Here is a 20394-nt window from a genome sequence, read left to right on the forward strand (position 1 = left end):
TGCTAGTCTCTCTCTCTCTCTCTCTCTGTAATACGCTGCTAGTCTCTCTCTCTCTCTCTCTCTGTAATACGCTGCTAGTCTCTCTCTCTCTCTCTGTAGTGCGCTGCTAGTCTCTCTCTCTCTCTCTGTAATACGCTGCTAGTCTCTCTCTCTCTCTCTCTCTCTCTCTGTAGTGCGCTGCTAGTCTCTCTCTCTCTCTCTGTAGTGCGCTGCTAGTCTCTCTCTCCCTCCCTGTCTGTGTCCGGGTGAGTCAGCCCTAGGTAGGGCTGCTTGATCAGTTTACACGCCGAGCTCCTCCCTCCTCTGCAGGAGTTTCGGGGCTCACTGTTCAGAGATCACACTCCCTCACACACACACACACACAAACACACACACACACACACTCCGCCGACGGGACCGGTCGCCGGTGGGATTTAACACACATTCAACTCTCTGGAGAACCTGAGGTGTTTGTCCGGATTTCAGCGCCAGGCACGTCCGCAGGTACGACACTCTCTTTATTTTTTACATCCGCTACCGAAGAAAGTGACACGTTCGCGGGGTTCTTGCTCTTTAGAGCGACACACACCCACGAGGGTGGTGGGTTCGCTGCGGCAAGGTGTTCGCCGGACCCGCGACGCTTCCTACGTTTCCCCCCCGCGTTCTGTCGCCAGAAATTCCCGCCGAGTCCACGCGTGTCACAGGTGGCGCGGGTTTTGTCCCCCGGAACCCCGCGTTTGCTGGGGAGAGAGAGAGAGAGAGAGAGAGACCCGTATAATGCACGTGTTCTATACGGGAACCCCACTCGTCCCCGCGGTTCTTCTGAAAGTCACCTGACCGTGAGGAAAACACGAATCCCAGTAAAAAAGGTGGTTCCAATTCACGCATTCTCCTGTCTGCCCTTTTTGAGGCGTGAAGTGAGTGTGAGTGGGCATTATTTAATGCTACCAGGTAGTGTCACAGAGCGCGTCCCCCTATTTGTGACAGTCCCTGAGCGAACATGGTGTGTGTGTGTGTGTGTGTGTGTTTTTATTCAAGTTACCAGGCAGGGCATCAACTGCAGGGGTCGATGCAGAACACACACACACACACATACACACACAGCTGTGTTTGAGAGCGGATACACACTCCGCCGCTCAGCCTTTGTTGGGCCGGGTGGCTGCGGCGTGCCCGGCAGGGCTGGGTCTTTATTTGGCTTTACGTCGCCTTTCTCGCACCTCGTCGTGAGTGCGCAGCGTTTGGAGCAGGTTGTGCAGCAGCGCGCGGTGACACGGGCGTCACGGACGCCGGAACGTTCGCTGTGGCCCCTCGCAGTTCGAACCAACGGTTGCTGTAGAAAAGCCCGGCCGATTCCACCGAATGGCTTCGTTGGGTTTGTGGTGGATCCCCCGTAATTTTCCTGACACGATCTCTCACGTGCTGTATGTGTGGCAGCAATAAATACCCTTTTTTTTCCTCACACCCTGAAGATAAAGTGTGTGTGTGTGTGTGTGTGTGTGCTTGTACAAGCTCTCACTGTGAAGACCTGTCACACGCCGTCTTCCTTTTTTGTGTGTTGAAGGGAACAAGTTTGGCTTTGTGCCGCGGTGTCGCTTTTCCACTTTCGCCCATGCGAGGGCCGGTCATGCAGAGGTGCTGTTGTGGTGCGAGCCTCACCCCCGTGTGACTCACGCCTCACACACATTCCTGGCATTCCGACCTCCGGGACGGTTCAGCCACCCCGCAGGCCTTCCAGGACGTGAGAGCGCATTCAAGGCATCGGGCCCTTGTGTTTCTGGGGTCATGAGGGATGAACCGACGCGAAGAACCTCTAATTTGGGAAGCCTGGGAAAGCTCTGCACAGATAAGAGTGTGTCTAGGATTACAAACAAGAGGTTCCCTGTGATTTGGGAGCTCAGTCGCTGCTTCGCGCGTGGAAATAAAACCAGGATATTTTATGCACGACTAGCTGAATGCAAAACTGAACATGTCGCAATGGACTAAATCATGACACATAAATACGACATTCACATCAGCCAGTTTACTGACCGTCGGGCCGTGAGTGGACAACTGGGGGACAGTCAACTTTCAGGGCTAATAAGGATCACCCTCACAGGCCTGTAGGGACACAAGTTCTGTTGTGCCGTGCACCTCATCCTACCTCACAGTTCGGTTTTAAGTGCCGTGTTTCATTCTAAATGGATTTGTGGAATACACCTGCTGTAACATGAAAAAAATTATATATTATATAGCAGTATATAACAACATCCGTACATCCATGTTGGAATCTTCTGTTCTGTTGCATGTTAGGATCTAGTTGGTCGTCTCTATTTGGTCCCATCAGATTTTACATTTACAATTATAGCATTTATCAGACGCCCTTATCCAGAGCGACTTCCAATCAGTAGTTACAGGGACAGTCCCCCCCTGGAGACACTTAGGGTTAAGTGTCTTGCTCAGGGACACAATGGTTGTAAGTGGGATTTGAACCTGTGTCTTCTGGTTCAAGATTTCATAGCATTAGTGTCTGATATTAAAATGGCATTTTATCCCAGAGGCGATGCTTGTGTTTTATGTTGTTCAGACGTAACCTGGGTCGTATCCAGATCCACACGGTAGTGGATGTTGGTCTGTGCTGATGTAACCACAGTAGCCAGTTACGTTACAGGATCTCCCTGGTCACTTTCACACCTTTTCTTTTTCTTCTGTATTTATTCTCTTCTCTAGGTGAACACGCTGACCACACGGGATCAGGCAGACGCACCATGCCGGAGCAGCGCACGCCACCGGACACGGCCGCAGTTTATAAGTAGACAGAGACAGCGACACGGGACTGGATGTTAATGAAGATGTCGGCGTGCAGCGAGTTTGCTGAACACGTGTGGAAACCTGGCTCATGTAAGAACTGCTTCCACCCGCGAAGCGCTCACAGCAACAGCACCGGCGGCCGAACCGGCGCGGGAGGCGTGGAGGATGACGGTGTGACCTCCGTCTCGCCTTACTCCAAGCCCACCATCGCCGTCAGACCCACCATGATGAACCCCGATCTGTCTGTGACGCAGAAGGATGTCAACATGAACTCCGAGCAGGTACCCGGCTGTAACACATGCAAGAGGAGTGAAAATGAAATGACTCTTTTAGGCCCTGTGAAATGAATATTTTAAGATTGCTGAACTTGTTTTAAGGTCTTGTATTTAACCAAATTCTCAACAAATGCTGGTCCTGGAGGTCCACCTACCAACCCGGTCTTATAATGAATGTAGGATTGGGTCATTCAGCTGCTAATGTCTAGCTTGTTGTGTTTATTAGATCAGTTCAAGATTTTTTCAGTGCTGCCAGGTAGAAGAACCCTGCATGAAGCCGGTGGTTTTCACAGACAGATAATCCCATTAAAACGACACTGGAATGGTTGTCATGATTTAAAAAAAAAAACCATCTCATAACTGTTCCTGCTCTTTATTGTGTTTTAGGAAAAGCAGAAGAGTATGGTGGACAGACTGGGCCTGAAGAAAGGCCTGGATTTGGCCCCCCTCTACATTGACAGTAACGGCTATAGCAAGACGCTGAGAGAAGCCGTGCTTCACATCCCCAGGAAGATGGATCCCTCTAGCGCGTTCCCTCCAAGCACCTTGTCCCCAGTGGGATTTCCCAAAGACTCCATGATCATCGGCAGCATATTTGTGACGCAGGAGGACGGACGCACGCCCCATGGCCTGAAGGGGAGCAGTAACAGCGACTCCTTCAGGCAGCAGATGGATAAGACTGTGAAAAGCACTTACGTGGGGAATGGCGAACCGCATCCCCCTCAGCAGTACCCGTCTGTACAGCAGGTCCAAGCCCCGTTGGGCTTTGCCATCAACATAATTCCCGCCCCGACAGGAAACGCGATTAGTTCCATAAGCCACGAGCAATCCAGCACTTCCCCGTCCCCAGCGGTCACCCCCGACTCCCACCACACCAGCCTTTCGGACACCTGCTCATATCGCAGCAGTACGGATTCTCTAACAGGGCCTGATGTTTTCGGAACATCCAACTTGGAGGGCTCCAAGTGCGGCTCCGAGCCCATCTATGCTGAAAGCACCAAGCGGAAGAAGAAGCTGCCAGGGGAACAGAAACCCCAGCAGAGCACTGAGCTGGAGTCCAGCAGGGCTACCATCACCGTCATGGCCGCCCACACAGAGGCGAACAACAGAACGTTCTACCTGAGCAGCCCGGACTCGGCCGTGAGCACACAGTGGAACCACTTCAGTCCCACAGCCCTCAAAGAGCCCAGCAGCCCTGCCTTCAAATGGCCGTCCTCTGTGGTCAGCATGGAGGCCGTGTCTCCAGCCTCCCTCCAGACTAAAGCTCAGTCCAGCCCCCCTCTACCCCCTAAAAGGAACTCTCGTTCGCCAAAGCTGGGCGCTTCCAGCCTCTCGCCTACATTTCACCCCGACCTGGCCTTCCACTCTCTCTCGCCCAGAGATGCAGCCATCAGATCTCCCCTGGTGGAAAGCCAGTCCCCCGACACTGCCGCTGCTCTCCAGGAACGGAGACACCGGCTCCAGAACGGCCCCTGGAACCTGGAGGAGGTGGAAGAGGAGCAGGAGTCCGAGGACGAAGGCCATGGCAGCAAGGCGATGAATGGGACCCCTGTCTGGACGGGGTCCAGGGATTGGAGCGCCGCGGCACAGCGCAAAGGGAGCAGCGCCACTCCAGGCACCGTCAACAATGGTGCCAGTCAGAAACAGGCGGGCACCCGAGCTGAAGAACGCCGCGGGAGCGTGCCGGCCGCCGGCACATCAGCAGCTCCGCTGGCCCACGGTACGGAACTCGCCGAGGCCAAGGGCGCGGCCCACCAGCCCAGTCCCCCACCCCCACCTCCGAAGAAGCACCACAGGTAAGCCTGCTGACGAAAAAAGTTGTTTCTTAAGCCCTCCATGGCATGGACAACAATTCTAGCTTCTGTAGAATTTCTTCCGTGCTCCTCGTCTTTGACGCTGCCCTCCTCCAGTCGAACAAGCTTCTAGCTGTTCCACGCGCGATCATCTAACAAAAGAGAAATGAATATCACTTAAACCCAATTCCTTAACCTCACACTTTACACGCCTGTCGCTCCACTAAACCCACTAAATCTGTGTTTGATTTGTTACACTTTGGTCGGTTTGGTCTTAGTTTAGTCTTGCATAGATTGTTTTTGGCCTTACCTCTACCTTCCCATCGCACTGTAATTTTAGTTTCTAAATTAAACTTGAGGATGTCTGCACGGTGAGCCAAGCCCACCATTGAAATTATGTAAGTAAATTAATGATCTGAATTGTGTCAGAGTTGGGGGTTGGTTATAAATTAGCCAAATACACATGCGTGTGAAGGGCCAGAAGTTACTAATTTACTCTGCCAAGCTCAGGTCATACCTGAAAGTTGTGCTCTGTTTGGCAGGTTTACCTTCAAATGTTATGTTTGCAGTAGGGCATCGGATGATGCTCTGGGCGATTTATTGTTATTTTATTGTTATTAATAAATCCTTCCTTTTTTTTCATTATTAAGAGTCCTTTTGAAATGGTGGAACGAAGAGAAGTTAGTTGCTGATCGAATGGCACGTTCTGGCTTTGTCTCGTGTTCTAATAATGACACAGGCCCATGTAGCTGCCACATGCCGCTCTGCAAGATTCATGACGGACGCTTGTGAGGCAAGCCTCTTCTGTCCTCCCCCTATTTTCTTGCTGTCTCCATTCTCAGGCTGTACAGCCCGTATCAGCCACCGTCCTTAAGCATTCGGGGTTGTTCCTGAATGAACAGCTTGTTCTGCTGTCAATGGTATTACTTTTCATTCTCGTTTGTTCATTAAAAATGTTTTTGTCCAGTGCTCAATAGAGTTCTGTTAATAGAATCCCTAGAGAAAGAAAAATAGAAAAGCAGTTCTCTGCTTTTAAACTTTTTATATATATATATATACACACACACACACATATATATATAGAGAGAGAGATAGAGAGAGAGATTAGATTATTATTTATATGGGTAGTGTGGTAGCTCCCACATTTGACGTTTCTGCACCGACCCAATTCAGATGATGAGCACAGGTGCATTTTAGGAGAGTCACATGACCCATTCGAAAATAAACTTTGCTTAGCGGGGCGTGTTTGCATTTAAAACATGAGAGCTAATTCCCCGTGTTTGTTGCCGAGCAGCTTACAGGTAGATTTGCGTGCATAGTCAACACAACTCGAGTTCAGACCTTCACCTGCAAGAATGTGCAGAATCTTCCCACCGTGAGAACGTGCAAAGCCGGGCCAATCAGAGTTGGCAATCTAGGGTTGATGCAGCCTCCCACGTCAGCGCATGCGTTTTAACACACTCCGCTTGCTTCAGGTAAAAACCACCTTAACCGACCCCATTCTTCTGGGACTCTGATCTATTGCCCGCCCATCAGTTTGACACTCGAAACTTTTCAAAGTGAAACAGTTTTTTTTTTCCCGCCCTCTCAGCCAACTGGCTGCTGCGTGCTTCTGGTGCTGATCACGTTTCATGGGACCCTTATTTTTGTTGTAATTCTAGAATGGGGTTGTGTGCTCCCCCCTCACCACCACCACAACCACCGCACCATTATTACATTGCAGGCATGATACACTGATATAAATACTCCATCCAAGTGCACGTAGCAGCATGTATAGCCCAATCACTGGCAGTTTACTACGTGGCTCTATTTTTTTACAACTTTCCTTGTGCAAGATACAAGTTTTGTTTACAAGGATGGCCTCTCGGGTCAGCTTCTACAAGACCTTTTATTTATTTACACTTTAAAACATACTTCTAACACAGAGCAGATGATTAGATGACATGCAGAGCAATGAGCAAGCACTTTTCAGCTGTGAATCATTTAACAGCCAGATGGTTCGAAAATCTGTCTTCCCCATTGGAGCCAGTGGAGGCCTTGATGTCTAGAACCAAGGTGCGAGGTGAGCATGGAGACTTCGTCTCCAGAAACAGCTTTGCGTGTGCATGTTGGTCAAGCTGGGGCTGGCTGCGACCCCGGCCCATACAAAGCCGTCCCCCGTCCTCGTCAGATGGGTCAAAGAAGGACCTGGAACGTGGACGGGAGGAGCAGATTGTTGCCCGTGGCTCCTGCCCAGCGGGCATCTCTTCCAAGACCCTCAACATCTGAGGGCTTGCCACGTCTCTCTCCCGGAGGATGGAGAATAGATAGCATGTAGTTGCTAGGCTTAAAAAAAGCACACGCCATTGCGACTGTGAGCTGCAGTAGAATGGATGCTGCGATCTGGGTGTTCGAATTCACGCCGGTAAACGTTTCCGACGATTTATTTGTGGTGAGAGGGCCTTTAAATAATCTTCTTGTCAGGGGAGTGTAGTGTTACTGCATGCTGTATAGCAGATAGCATCTAAGAGCAGGATGTCTTCGCTTCATTCGCACCCATCCTCACAGTGTCAAGCGGAGGTAGGTGAGAAGTGTTTGCATATGATTCTATTGTGTATGCACAAGGACTTAATGCATGTTAACGATTTCAGCAATCTAATTAATCTTAGTTAGTGTCAGGTTTGTTGCTGTAGCTACGGTAAGGTTTTTTTGTTTAAACGAAACAAATTAGGGACCAAATGCTGATTTGGGCATTTTCTCTAGAAAAAGAAATGTTTTCTAATAATATCTGAAGAAGAGGAAGTGTCTGCTTTAGTTTGCATAGAACTCTGTTATTTGAATGGAAACCTGTATGTATAGCTGGACAGATGAGGTTGGTCCAAATTTGCCATTGGTTTGGGGTTGTGTTGAAATCAGGAGAAAGTCATTTGATGTGTTATTTTTATATAATTTATCTTTTTTTATATAATCAATCATGGACCAACATTTTGGAAACCAAATAATTAAAGAATAAAGAGCATTGAAAGGAACGTTTTTGACAATCACCTGCTTCAGGGGACAGTTGGCATATCATGCTGACAAATGGCCCTCAGAAGTTGTCCCATCACAATTTTTTCACTTTTTAACTACAAGAACTATATATGACATGTTATATGATATACTATATGACATACTGAGGAAATGATACATATGGAAAATGTGATTAATTAAGCTACATCGCTGCATGTCCTTTTAGGTAACAGTCATGAATGTGACAGTCTAGTTTGTTGCAGATTTAAAAGCTCTCGCTTTCTCACTTCAGGTGTTGCCTTGACCCTTTTCATGTCTTGCGGTGCCTACTGGTGCCAAAGGTTGGCCGGTCACCTTAGTTCCCATCCTCTTCTGGCATCAGAGTGCAGTCAGTATGGCAGTGTGCCCAGAAGAAACAGCAGAAAATGGATTGGCTTTTCAGGTTTCTGATTACATAAAACATCCTCCCAGGTTTCTATGAGGTAGGGGGTAGACAGCCTGGAGGTATTCATCTGGAAGTGATGGAGAGTTGGAAAGGCTTTCACAGCTGGTCCAGTGCATCAGAATGTTTTTTTTTCATCCAGACCATCTGACTGGAGCTGTAGACCATAATCCTGTGCTCAGGTGTTATGGACGTTTTACGTACCTAGCAAAGTGCAGACAAATCCATCTTTCATCATTTTTACAGAGTTGCATACCTGAAGCAAATTTCAATTCGCATTTTAAGTATTAAATGACGTCTGGCACCATAAATGTGTAAAAATTGCACCCAGCGTGTAAAGTACAGGAAAACTATCAGATAGCATAAATCAGAGAAAGAGGGAATTAAATGCATGTCAGAACCATTATAAAGTCTATTTTAAATGTCTGCTGTTTCCGTATGGCATGGAGCCATTTCACGCCCTTACTTTGTTACCATGTTAATCATATCTTTACATAGTTAGTCTTCTCCACCTTGTTCTGTTTCTGTGTGTCTTTGTTCTGAGCACCCCCAGGGCCTTTGGAAATAATCTCTTACCGTAATCTGTAGGACTTCTCTCTTCATAATGCAAGGGACATTTTAGATATTTTATCCCCATAACTAATGGTCAGAACTGTGAACAAGTGTGACATGTATGTAGTATGTGTGGTGCCTTACTACTGGGTAGTTCAGTGTATAATGGGTGTCAAAGATACACGAGTGCTGTTAAGTTTAACATATGATAGCCAGTACTAAGAGTTAAAATGTGGTGCATTGTATGAATATTTTAATTAAGCCTGATGCACTATTCAGTATGCGTAAACATATATAAACTGTACATTTCTGTACCCCTGTACTGTAATGGACAAAATATAAAACAATAACTCAAAGAAGAGTGCCATTTATTATATATACTTTTATGAACAATTCTTTGACAAAACCCTTATTATCCAGTAAAAGAATAAAATCTGAGGAAGTGACAGACAGACAGTTGCTGCTGGGCTCACATAATAAACCAAATAGATACGTAAAAACAACTAAATTTGAATGTATTATTCAAAAAGTGTGTGTGTGTGTGTGTGTGTGTGTGTGTGTGTGTGTGTGTGTGTGTGTGTGTGTTTGTGAGACCCAGCATCTCGGCATGACTCACACTTGAAAGATATTTTTGAGACCTTCTGCCCAGAGCTTGTGCTCTCTAATAATGAGCTGCTTTCTTTATTTACCCGAGTACCTGCAGTAACTGCAGCTCTTTACTATGACCCTGCATAGTGACTCATGTGCTTATTTCCTGAATTATTTCCTATGATCTGATTAACAGGCATTTTCAATGTTTGTATTAGAAATTACATTTTCAATGTATGTATTAGAATTTGCCATTTATGCGGTCTAATCCTGGAACTATTTGGGATTCCGTAATGAACAGAGATGCAGGAAGGTATTGTGATTGATCAGAAATAACCAGGTTATCAAGGAACTACCATGCAGCTGCAAAGTTCATCTGACTACATTTGCCGGGGTTACAGTCAAATTTCTTCATGATTAATATTATAATCATATATGTAATATATGAATATATTAATCTGAACATATATGTAATTGTCAGGATCTGGTCCGTAATGTTGGTCCTGTGTTATTATGTTTCCTGAATGTTTTCACCCGTGTATGATCGTTTCAAGCTGCCCTGTTGGTGTCTGTTCGCTATTGGGTCGTTGTCTGGTGATGTTTCCCGTCGTGTGATCATGTGTTAAACCCCTGTCTCGTGACGTTGTGCGTATGCGTCCTTCTTCCTCGCCATGTCCAGCCATTGTGACAGTAATATATATAAACATATAAGTAGTAGAACACAATGTTTTGATGCAATTTCTCCGCCGTGCCCCTCTTGGAACCAGCTCAGCGTAGCTCTGCTCCAACCTGCCCACTGTATCAAAGTGCCCTTGTTTATATTCTGGGAATGCTGCTGCTCTGCAGCTTCCCATAATCACAGACCCGCATACACAGCTGTGGGAAACGGGCCGGCCTTCTGAAGCTATCCGTCAGATTTATGGGGACCGGCTCCGTTATCTTCAGCATCTGCAGTCTGCTCAAGACTGAGAGGTATTATATTTTCCAAGGGTCCTGGTTTGGAGATGGGGTGGTTGGATTCACTGAAGGGCTTCCGCAGTTTTTTCTTTAGCATTTGAACGACCATTACCCACTTTTCAAGGTCGTAGAGGTCGAATGACTTATGCTATGTTTACATAATGATCAGAATGCAAGAAAATGATTTTTTATGTCTTTACTCGTTTAGTTGCTGTTTTCAATGGTTATAAGGCAGAAGTTTGCAGAAATGGAACACCTCCTTGCTGTTTGTGGTAATTGCTGAACCAAGTGCCAGGCTGTGCAGCAAAACATGCCAACATAGTCGTGCAACTTTTTCATTCTTCAAATCTCATAATCACCATTTGCATCGCTCTCTCCGATCGCTCTCTGGTACCAGGGCACCAGTTAAACCCTTCTGTATTCTCTGTGAATGTCTGGAAAGAACGAAAAAACAAGGTCACGAGTTCGAAATCTGTCATCTGCCTTACTCAACACACATGTGCACACACACAAACACACACACAGCATTATCACTGCCTCAGCATTTCCCATGTATTTGCCTTTATAATCACACCCATATTCATATGGGAAAAGACACCTGATCTTGTGCAGAGCCCCACCCAGTGTGTTTGTTCAGCTGATTTACGAAGAGACCGGGGCCATTGCATCAGTCTGAGATAAGAGGAAGAAGCCACCTGAAGGAGCTCTGTCATTCGAGGCGCTGACTGTTAATAATGAAGCCTGTGAATGGATGTCACTCTCTCTGATTAAGCTCAGCCAGTAGGAAAGATGCACAGGAAACACACGTCATCAATAGGTCTGCCATGTCTGGTTAGGTTGAGTTTGATGCCTCATGATGAAGGACAGAAGCTGTTTTAAGGCCACTTCTTCTCCATGGGCACTTTTTGCTAGTGATCTGAGCACAGTGACACTGCAGGTTAATCTTTAATGTTATTTATCCAAAATTTGTTCTATTGAATATGCACAGGAATCTATAATATCATTGTATTAATGTTGAAACTGCAGCGCTTCAAAAGCAAAAACATGTCAGGGAAGAGGTGCAGCAATTTCCACAGTCCTCTCAAAAAGCAGAAGTGATGATATTCTGTGCTTGCCTTTTCCAGCCGAAGCAGGCCACCGCTTGTTGCAGCTGAAACTGCTGGAAAGTCTGGCTCCCCTCGAAGGGCGAATTAGCGCATGACATCTGCCAGTAGCAATGAAACCTAAAAGAAGGGCTTCGTATGATCTTTGGGCCTCGTCGTCTGTATATATTTTTTCGAGTCGCGTTGTTTTTAATGGTCGCCGACTCACCTTCAACACCAGCCTGTTTCGGGAGCTACACTGTTAGCCTTTAGTACCACCGAAGAATCACACTCATTCAACTCCCAGACTTCTTATCTCTTCATAAAGCAGAGAGGCAGGGCGTGCGGGAGAGATAAGGGAGGGAGGGGAAAGGAGAGGAAGCGAGCGAGCGAGCGAGCGAGAGGTTGAGGAACATTGCCGGTGTCCTGTTTTAACAAGCCCGCTGACATGCGTCTGCGTTTCTTTCCCTCTCCCTTTAGGCCGTCTGCTAAGATGAGCCAAAGCAGCGTGGACCTGGACCGGGCCAGCCAACAGGGCTCGGTGGAGAACCTGGGCCCGGGCTTCACCGCCGCCTCCACAGACAGCCTGCACACGGCCCTCTCTGATTCCAGTGAGTGGAATTTCGAACTACCCACAATTCCCAGATTTAAACAATTCAACTAACAAGGCTGCTGCTTGGCTGCTGGAAGCGTCGTGTTTTAACCCACTTCTGCCAACCTCTGGAAACAGGAAGTCAAAAGGCGTTTCTAGTTCATCATCCAGGTTCACCCAAACAATCAGATCATTGTTTTGTTTTGAGAACCGGACCAGATTGAGTAGGAAGTGGTGGCTTCTGTTACCAGCAATCAGAAACATCTCTTCCACTACACAAGAAGAGAAGTCTACACAAAGATGTCAGATCTGGATTAGCTGTGTGCATTATCAAAGAAGTGAAACTGTGTTTGAAGAAGTCATCTTCTGAAAATTGTTTAGCAAAATATTTTGAGCTTAGTCTTGCGTATTTTAGCTCAATCTTGCGTAAATTTCTGCACATTTGCAGTCAGTGTCATTTCCACCCTTGTGCTGAGCAGACGTCTGTAATTGCCTCACTTTTGGGGACATATTTAAGGAGATAATTATGGACCGTTCCTTAGATTCTTTCCCAAGAAAACTCTTAATCTGAGTTTCCTCTCTCTCAGCCTTGGGTGGTCTTTCTTTCATTCGTACGCTGACGTCTCAGCCATTGCCAACAGTGGACTATGTTGTGACACACACTGTTCACTGACATTAAAACACATGTGACGGGAATAACATTTGTTAATTTTGTAACAAAAGGTTTGAAGGGGTGAATATATTTAAGAAGCAATCAATCTCTCAGTACTCGAGGTATGAGGCAGGACAACAGAAACAATGACCGCATCAAAGCAAGGATGGCGGATTCAAGTCACCTTTTTGGCAGTCAGTCTGTATTCCCCGATGGCAGTGGATAAAACATCAAGTTGCACCGAAAAAATGAAGTCAGTTGTGGTTCAAGGTGTTGATCTCACCACCATTTTGCAACTCCCAGGACCTAAAGAATCTGTACGGCATCACGGGACACTTTCAGACTGCTCGAGCCGCAGCAGAGGGGCCTACACAGTGCTGGGCAAGACAATAACAGGCATGGACAATAACAGATAGTTTTAATATCCACTGAAGATTTATTAGTCTGTGTGGTTTGATCTGTGATTGTGAACAGGCCATGGTTTCTGTGTTCTGTTTGACGCTTTTCACTCCATACACACGGTGATTCAGTATGGCTCCTCCAGTGCAAGGCGTTGCCCTGTTAAACTGTAACTACAAGTGCTTTTTGTAAAACCTGTGTGCTCGGCTGTGTTTACAGAGCCACTCTTCTGTGCCACTGTCTTATTCCGCTTAAGCACATGCTGACTGACTTCCTGCTTTCATTTTTTCCCCTCTCCTGTTGATTTTATGGATGAAATTCACATTTCAAGGCGCCTACATCATCTAGGAATGAAGTGTTGCACTAGTCAGTGCCTGTTCACTTCATGCCCTTGGCACATTTACAAGAAAAAACTCAGTTGATGTCTGATGTCTCGTTCTTTTTCTCTATACAGGTGGGCAGGACACAGCTCATCCTTCCTGTCCCTCGCCATTTCCCAGGAGCCCACTCGCCTCCGCTCCAGGGTCTCCTAACCCTGACACGGTCCCTAACAGCTTGGACAAGCAGCCCCAACCACCTCCTCTGCCCAAGAAGAAGCTGGTGAACCGCACGGCGTCAGCGCCCGGTGACGCTGTGGGTAAGGTGAAGGTGGCAGGTCGACCACGCCTACCCTTCAGCAGCTCTGAGAGCAACGTCTGCCAGTCAGAGGGCGCGGCCCCCAGCCTGCCTTCCAGTCCGGTGGAGCCGCGGCCTCTCTACTCATCCTCCGACTCACTGGAGAACTGCCACCCGCCCCTCGGCAGGCCGCTGCGCTCCCGCACCTTGGAGGATTCTTCGTTCAGGTCCGTGGGCCGGCTGGGCGCTCACAGCCGGGGGAGTGTGACCACCGCCTCCTCGCCTCAACTCAGCGCCCCTGCTGGGAACTCCGCCTTAAGCATCGGCGTGGGCACGGGCTCCACCCTCCAGCTGCAGACCCTGCTGAGCAACATCGACAGTCGCGAGGGGATCTACTCCAAGCTGGGCGGCCTCTACGCCGAGTCTCTGCGTCGGCTGGCCCTCAAGTGCGAGGAGCACTTCACCCGCAGCCAGAGGAGCCCGCTGCGCTTCGACGAGAGCAACTGGTCCCTCTTCAAACTCACCTGCAACAAGTCCACCTGCCAGGCAGGGGACGCTGTCTACTACGCCGCCTCCTGCGCCACTGACACCAACAGCAACTACGCTGTCAAGGTACAGTACGTGGGGCTGTTTTATAGCAAGCTGTGCCATCATTTAACATTGTGGTGCAGTCGCCATTTACGTTGCTAGGGGGCAGTCCAGATTTCAAAGATTTTGGTAGCGACAGCAGTGGTCTGTGAGAACCTTAAACTGATGTAGAAGGTTTATGAACCTTCACACCATAATCTCCCTTTGAACAGTTCCGCTATTCCTTCTTCGTGATTTTCTTTACCTATTGGCATTTCTGCCTCCATGATTTCCAGTTGTTCTTTTTTTTTAAAAATGCATTAATACACATTTTTTATAATGTCATGGCTGGGCTCATGTGAGATCTTCGTTTTCATTCATTTTCCATTTTCAGTTCATTTAATTTGTATTTTTCTGTTTAGTAAAACCTTGTAGTTGTTTCATATTTGTAAAAGTCTCAACATCAGCACAAGCATATTTATTACGTCTGGAATTATGACCAGACCAGCAAGGATTTTTTTCTTGTTTTGTCCTTTCAATTACTGTGGGAAAATCCACTTTTTAATCTGCGAGTGACGTCTTTCTCTTTGCTACTTTAAAGAGGCGTCCAGGTCTGGTTTCTCAGTGTCAAAGGCTCCCCCCTCAGTACAAATGGATCCAGTGTGAAGGTGTTCAGAGTGTGTGCTCCCGGGAAAACTCTCACCATTAGCGCATTGCCGGAAGGCACATCCAATAGGCAGGCATGAAGTCTATCAGGGTGTGTGTTTTTGTTCCAGGTGACCTTTGCTCTGCGGTTGCCAGCAATGTGTAAGAAGCCCATAGTCATAATAAGAGGTGTAGGGTGCCAGCGGCCTTTTGCTCTTGCTCAATGCCTCCAGCTCCATTTAATCTTTTGACGACAGACAGAATTTATGGACAAACCCGCCCTTGTCAAGGGAGGGAACCGTCTCTGATGTCACAGTGTGTGATGTCATATATCTCAGCATTAATCACGGTCTTGAATTGGGAGCACAACTGGTCTACATGCCATTGCAAGTAGGACAGGGGCTGGCCAGTCATATTTTATCATTTTTACAATTTTTCTTCTTTAAATTTTTTTCTATCACTAGGACCTGCTGTCATATACTACAGATCGTATACTGTTGTATACTTCTTTCATTTCAGTAACATGAATTTGCATAAATATAAAATAAAAGCGGCATTGCCAGTATGCAATGTTTTCATTACTGGATGGCACCAGGACTGAACATCTGTGCAGCAATTCTTTTACAGCCCTGTTTCATCTTCATTTTTTGACATATGGTGGAAACCTTTTATATTTGTTCTGGTCCCTACAAAATAGAGACAGTTTGCTGTGCTTGCACTTTGACATCAATCCATTTTGTCATTGTTACTCGTATCTTTATGTTCATGAGGCTGTGTGTTTTTATGTCAGGTGCCGGTGTGTCATATAGCAGTGGTTCCTGTTAGTTCAGTCCCTCTTAACCAGCCATTGTTCTGAGTTCCTGCAGTGTAAAAAATACAAATGTGCTTACAGTGATTTCAGAATTGAAACTGGGTCTTGTTCTTGAGTTGTAATGGATATTGGATTTTTGTGTTTTGCAGATATGTAGGAGTCAGGGCGCAGACTCAAAGCATGGTCACCTGTATGGACTGTCTGTACAGCAGAACCTTCCGCCACACTTCAACCTCCAGCAGGACTGTGGCCATTTCAACGCCTGTGTCCCTCACAGCATGCTACCTTCTGAGGAAACTTCCGAAAGCGCCACAAATTCCGGCCCCGGCGTCTTGGTAAGCACCCCGGGCCATGGCGGCCAGGAGCGGGTCGTGGTGATCACCCGGGAGGTGCCCCACCAGAGCGCTGCAGACTTTGTGCGGGAGTGGGCCTCATTCCACCGCGCCCAGCCGGAGGTGTACGAGAGGAGGGTCTGCTTCTTGCTGCTGCAGCTGTGTAACGGTCTGGAGCACCTGAAGTCCCACGGGGTCACGCACCGAGACCTGTGCCTGGAAAACCTGCTGCTGGTGCCGCACCGCAAGCCCGGCTACCTGGATTCCCAGCAGCAGCAACTGCCACGCCTCCTCATTAGCAACTTCGCCAAAGCCAAGCGGCGCACTCCGGACGAGGGCAGCAACTCCGGCCCCCGTCACAAGCGTGACCACGCCCGTCTGGCCCCGGAGATCGTGTCGGCCGCCCAGTACCGCAAGTTCGACGAGTTCCAAGCAGGAATCCTGATTTACGAGTTGCTGCACCAGCCCAACCCGTTTGAGGTGAGCCCCAGGCTAAAGGAGCAGGACTACCGTTCTGAGGACCTCCCCTCCATCCCCAACATGTCCATCTACTCCTCCGGCCTCCAGCGCCTGGCCCAGCTGCTGCTGCAGTCGGACCCCATCAAGCGCATCCACATCCAGGACGCCAAGCGCATCCTGCAGTGCCTGCTGTGGGGCCCACGCAGGGACCTCATGGAGCAGCAGTGGGAGGCGCAAAGCCCCCGCGGCGCTCAGATGCAAAGGCACGAGGGCCTGCTGAACTGGCTGGACGTGAAGCGTGCGCTGCTCATGATGAAGTTCGCCGAGCGCTCGCTGGAGCCGGAGAGGAACGCCGAACTGGAGGACTGGCTCTGCTGCCAGTACTTCTCAGCTGCTCATCCCCTGTCACTCTGCCACACCGCTGAACTGCTGTACTCGCTCAGTCACACGCTCAGAGGTCGTAGTGTGTGTGAGTGAATGTGTGTGTGTGTGTGTTTTGGAAAGAGAGGGACAGTTAGTGAGTGATAAATGTTGTTTTCTGTTGAATGGGACTGTGAGATGCAGACGAACTACTAATGGAGGAATGACTACAGCTGTAGCATCATAAACCAATCATTTCTCCGTGCACAGTAGCAAAAGACGGAATTTCTACTCATTCTACATGGACCCAGAACCGCAGAACAAGGTTTACTCTTCTACACCCTCAAACCCATGCCGATCTGGACATCATCACTTCATGTACCAAACTAGCCACATTCACCCGATAACCCATATAATAAACTCCGTCTTTACTAATACCTGTTATTTATCGTCGCTGAACACCTACATGCACACATTACAGCGATTGGTGCACACACAAATAACTTCTAGCAGTGAAAAGTTATGAGCGCCACAATAGTTCCCTTGGTCCAGAATCTTCAGAAATTAATTATTTCATGAACATTTTTACAGTTGCCCCTGTATTTTGAACAATTTTTTTTTTTTTTTTTTTGCTTGTATAATATATTTTTATGTAAGTTACGGTGCCTTTAGGTTCAGTCTGATGATGCGCTAGGAGCCTCACTGTGAATCTTTAGTATGGTTTTTCATTTGAAACCTCCAGAGTGTGTGAAACTGGAATTTCACAAGATGTTCTGGCAACAGGTACTTAACTTGTATAGAAATGGATGGCGAGCCAAGCAGGTCTTAATTGCTGTGGATTTGATTTCTTACTAAGATATTTATGTTGTCTATCAGACTAGCCCACTGTAGTCACTGGAAAACTTTTTTTTTTTGCTATGTTTTATCTTGTTTCGTCTTTTAAAAGCAATTGTATTAATCTGCCCATTTTACAAGCATGGCTGAAAATGGCCCAAAGCTGCAAGAAAATGACATACATACACACTGATGACCCCCATATTAACTTATGTGCAAAATTTGCTAATAAATTGTGAATGCTTTCACATTTAAATGTGTCATGCACAATTTGCAGTTATTTCTTAAATCTCTAAGTGGAATATAATTTATGCAATTTAAATCCATTCTTCATCATCATTTGAAGTTACATAAATAAATACAACCAATTGTGAAAGACATTGTGTTTTGAAATATACAAGCATGTTTTTATACTTTGTAGACTTTTTCAAGGCCTTCTTAGTCTTGAAGGCTGCACGCCGACTTCCTAAGATTAATAAGATTATAATTATTAATATATAATTCATACAATTAATGTTTTTGGTTGACAAGTTCTACTCCTCTGATTCAGTTGATGTCACCCCATGGACCTAACAATTAAACAGTCTCTAAGTTAGACTGGGGCATATTAGCCATGAAGCCTTGCTGGATGTGTGAAGATTAAATATTTAGAAATCTAATGACAATCTTAACACAATCTTACTGGAAGTGTGCATATGTACGTCAGCCACATTTAAAATATATGTTTTTTGACAAATATTTGGTTGTGCTTTATTTTTTCAGTTGATATATGCATAAGATTCCCTACTTGTTGGGTGGTTTTATAAAAGAAGAACTGAAACCAAACAGGTTTACTTAAGCCACTCTATAAGAGACTTGTAAGCGTTGACAGAACATCTGTAGAAACTGGTCTTCCTTGAGCTCCCTCAGCATATAATACACATCCTGTTGATCTCCTGACGCCAGTTCTTTTCTGACACCAGTTCTTTACCATCCTCTCCAAAAACCATTGTCATGGATGGAATTAGTTGCTATTCTACACTGCACAATAGTACAACACTGTTTCACAAAAGCTTTGGCTGGTGACCAGTTTTTTTCCAACGGCATGGCACGTCACACAACAGAAAACGTACTTATGAGAGCACAACAGACAAAATAAAGCGGCAAAAAAGGTCTCATGTCCAATTACTAAGCCCGAAATGTTGATCTTGCATAACAGGAATGAAAACAAAACAAAAAAAACAGAAGTTACATTTTGCAAAGCTTTTTGGGTTTTTTTTTCTAGTTAGCTTCCTCTGAACAGAAATATCTGATCTTGCATTCTTTGTAAAAAAAAAAAAAAGAAAGTGTGCAATCAAGTGTGAATGCAGCTTGACTGGAAGGCTGCAATGAAAATGTTCATACACAGCTCACACATCTTCAACAGCGGTATTTCAGTCTTTGTAAGAGTACCAAAATGCAAAGGCTCACGTTGAAGGATCAGTTATCAGATATTTTGGATATGCACTGGCACTGTGTAGAGGATTTAATCCTGTAAGATGATGGTTCAGCTATGCACAAATTGCATGTCGCAACCGGCCTTCTTCAACGGCAGGTTCAGTCATTGTTATGCCAGCATGACGCTGAAAGATGTGTGACTGCAGTTTGCTGAAAATGATCACAGTGCTTCAGATATCGGTCTACATGTACATCACAATTTTCATGGCATCAACAAACTATTTTGTATCACAAACCCATCCCATGCAAGGCAGCACTGCCGCCTGGTGGTGCCATCCTGCACTCTCTGTAAAGAGCATGTTCATCAGAGTACAAACAGGTACATCTGATGCTGGTTGACTTGGACAGCTCAGAAACAGGGCTTAATGACTGAATAATATATCTTATTTCACACACCTGGGCAACCAAAAAACATAAAACCCTCACAATCACATATTATTTTCCATAAGCGCATAGTTTTACTCCGGGACGTGGCAGCTAGTGCAGGGCGGGAACTCAGCGAAGGAACTCAACACAGGGAGCACACTCAGAGTCATCCGCTGGAGAAATCGGAGGAAACCCGCGCCAACACAGGAAGTGAAATGAAAGTCATTGTGAAACCCTGCAGCCCATCACATGGTGACACAAGGAAATGTGTCCTCTGCTTTTAACCATCACCCTTAGTGAGCAGTGGGCAGCCATGACAGGCGCCCGGGGAGCAGTGTGTGGGGACGGTGTGTTGCTCAGTGGCACCTTTGTAAGAGCACCAAATCCTTGGCGGATCGAGAATTGAGCCGGCAACCTTCAAATTCTGCTTCTATAACCACTAGGCCACCACTTCCCCTACAACAGAGGAGAAGGTGAAGCACAGCAAGCACAGTACACGGTCATTGTTATTGACTGAAGAGCATGCAAACTGACAGCACACACAGCGTCTGAGCGGGGTGTCGAACTCAGAGTCTGGCCCCCATGTGGCCCCTATTTTTGATCACCTGAAAACAGCTGTGTGGTTTAACATGAAATGGAAATTAACATAGCTTGCTGAAAACACCAGGTAATAATAGTGGAGACTCTGATTTATATTTTCATATTTGTCATTTTGGTCTCATAGACAAGTGTCTTTAATACACTTTCTAATGATTTGGCCTTCTGAGCACCATTACTTGTTTTCAATATGGACTGTAATGCTCAGAATACTTTGTTCTCACATCAAAACCATGAGGCGAGAAG

The 20394-nt window shown here is 46.6% G+C and overlaps 1 protein-coding gene across 1 annotated transcript; it reads left to right on the plus strand.

The window, feature by feature from the left end:
• Positions 1–223: 223 nt before the first annotated feature.
• prag1 (PEAK1 related, kinase-activating pseudokinase 1) lies at positions 224–18447 on the plus strand. Its single transcript, XM_028972920.1, has 6 exons — positions 224–483; positions 2686–3047; positions 3429–4837; positions 11924–12054; positions 13541–14313; positions 15874–18447. The coding sequence occupies exons 2-6, from the start codon at positions 2796–2798 to the stop codon at positions 16990–16992; spliced, it is 3684 nt and encodes a 1227-aa protein (XP_028828753.1). The 5' UTR covers positions 224–483; positions 2686–2795; the 3' UTR covers positions 16993–18447.
• Positions 18448–20394: the final 1947 nt, after the last annotated feature.

This window comes from Denticeps clupeoides, chromosome 3 (assembly GCF_900700375.1).
Source record: "Denticeps clupeoides chromosome 3, fDenClu1.1, whole genome shotgun sequence".
NCBI lineage: Eukaryota > Metazoa > Chordata > Actinopteri > Clupeiformes > Denticipitidae > Denticeps > Denticeps clupeoides.

Coding starts and splice junctions, on each gene's coding strand:
- prag1 (XM_028972920.1), top strand. CDS start 2,796: ATGTTAATGAAGATGTCGGCGTGCAGCGAGTTTGCTGAACACGTGTGG. Junction 4,838..11,923: donor CCTCCGAAGAAGCACCACAG/GTAAGCCTGCTG, acceptor CTCTCCCTTTAG/GCCGTCTGCTAAGATGAGCC. Junction 12,055..13,540: donor CACGGCCCTCTCTGATTCCA/GTGAGTGGAATT, acceptor TTCTCTATACAG/GTGGGCAGGACACAGCTCAT.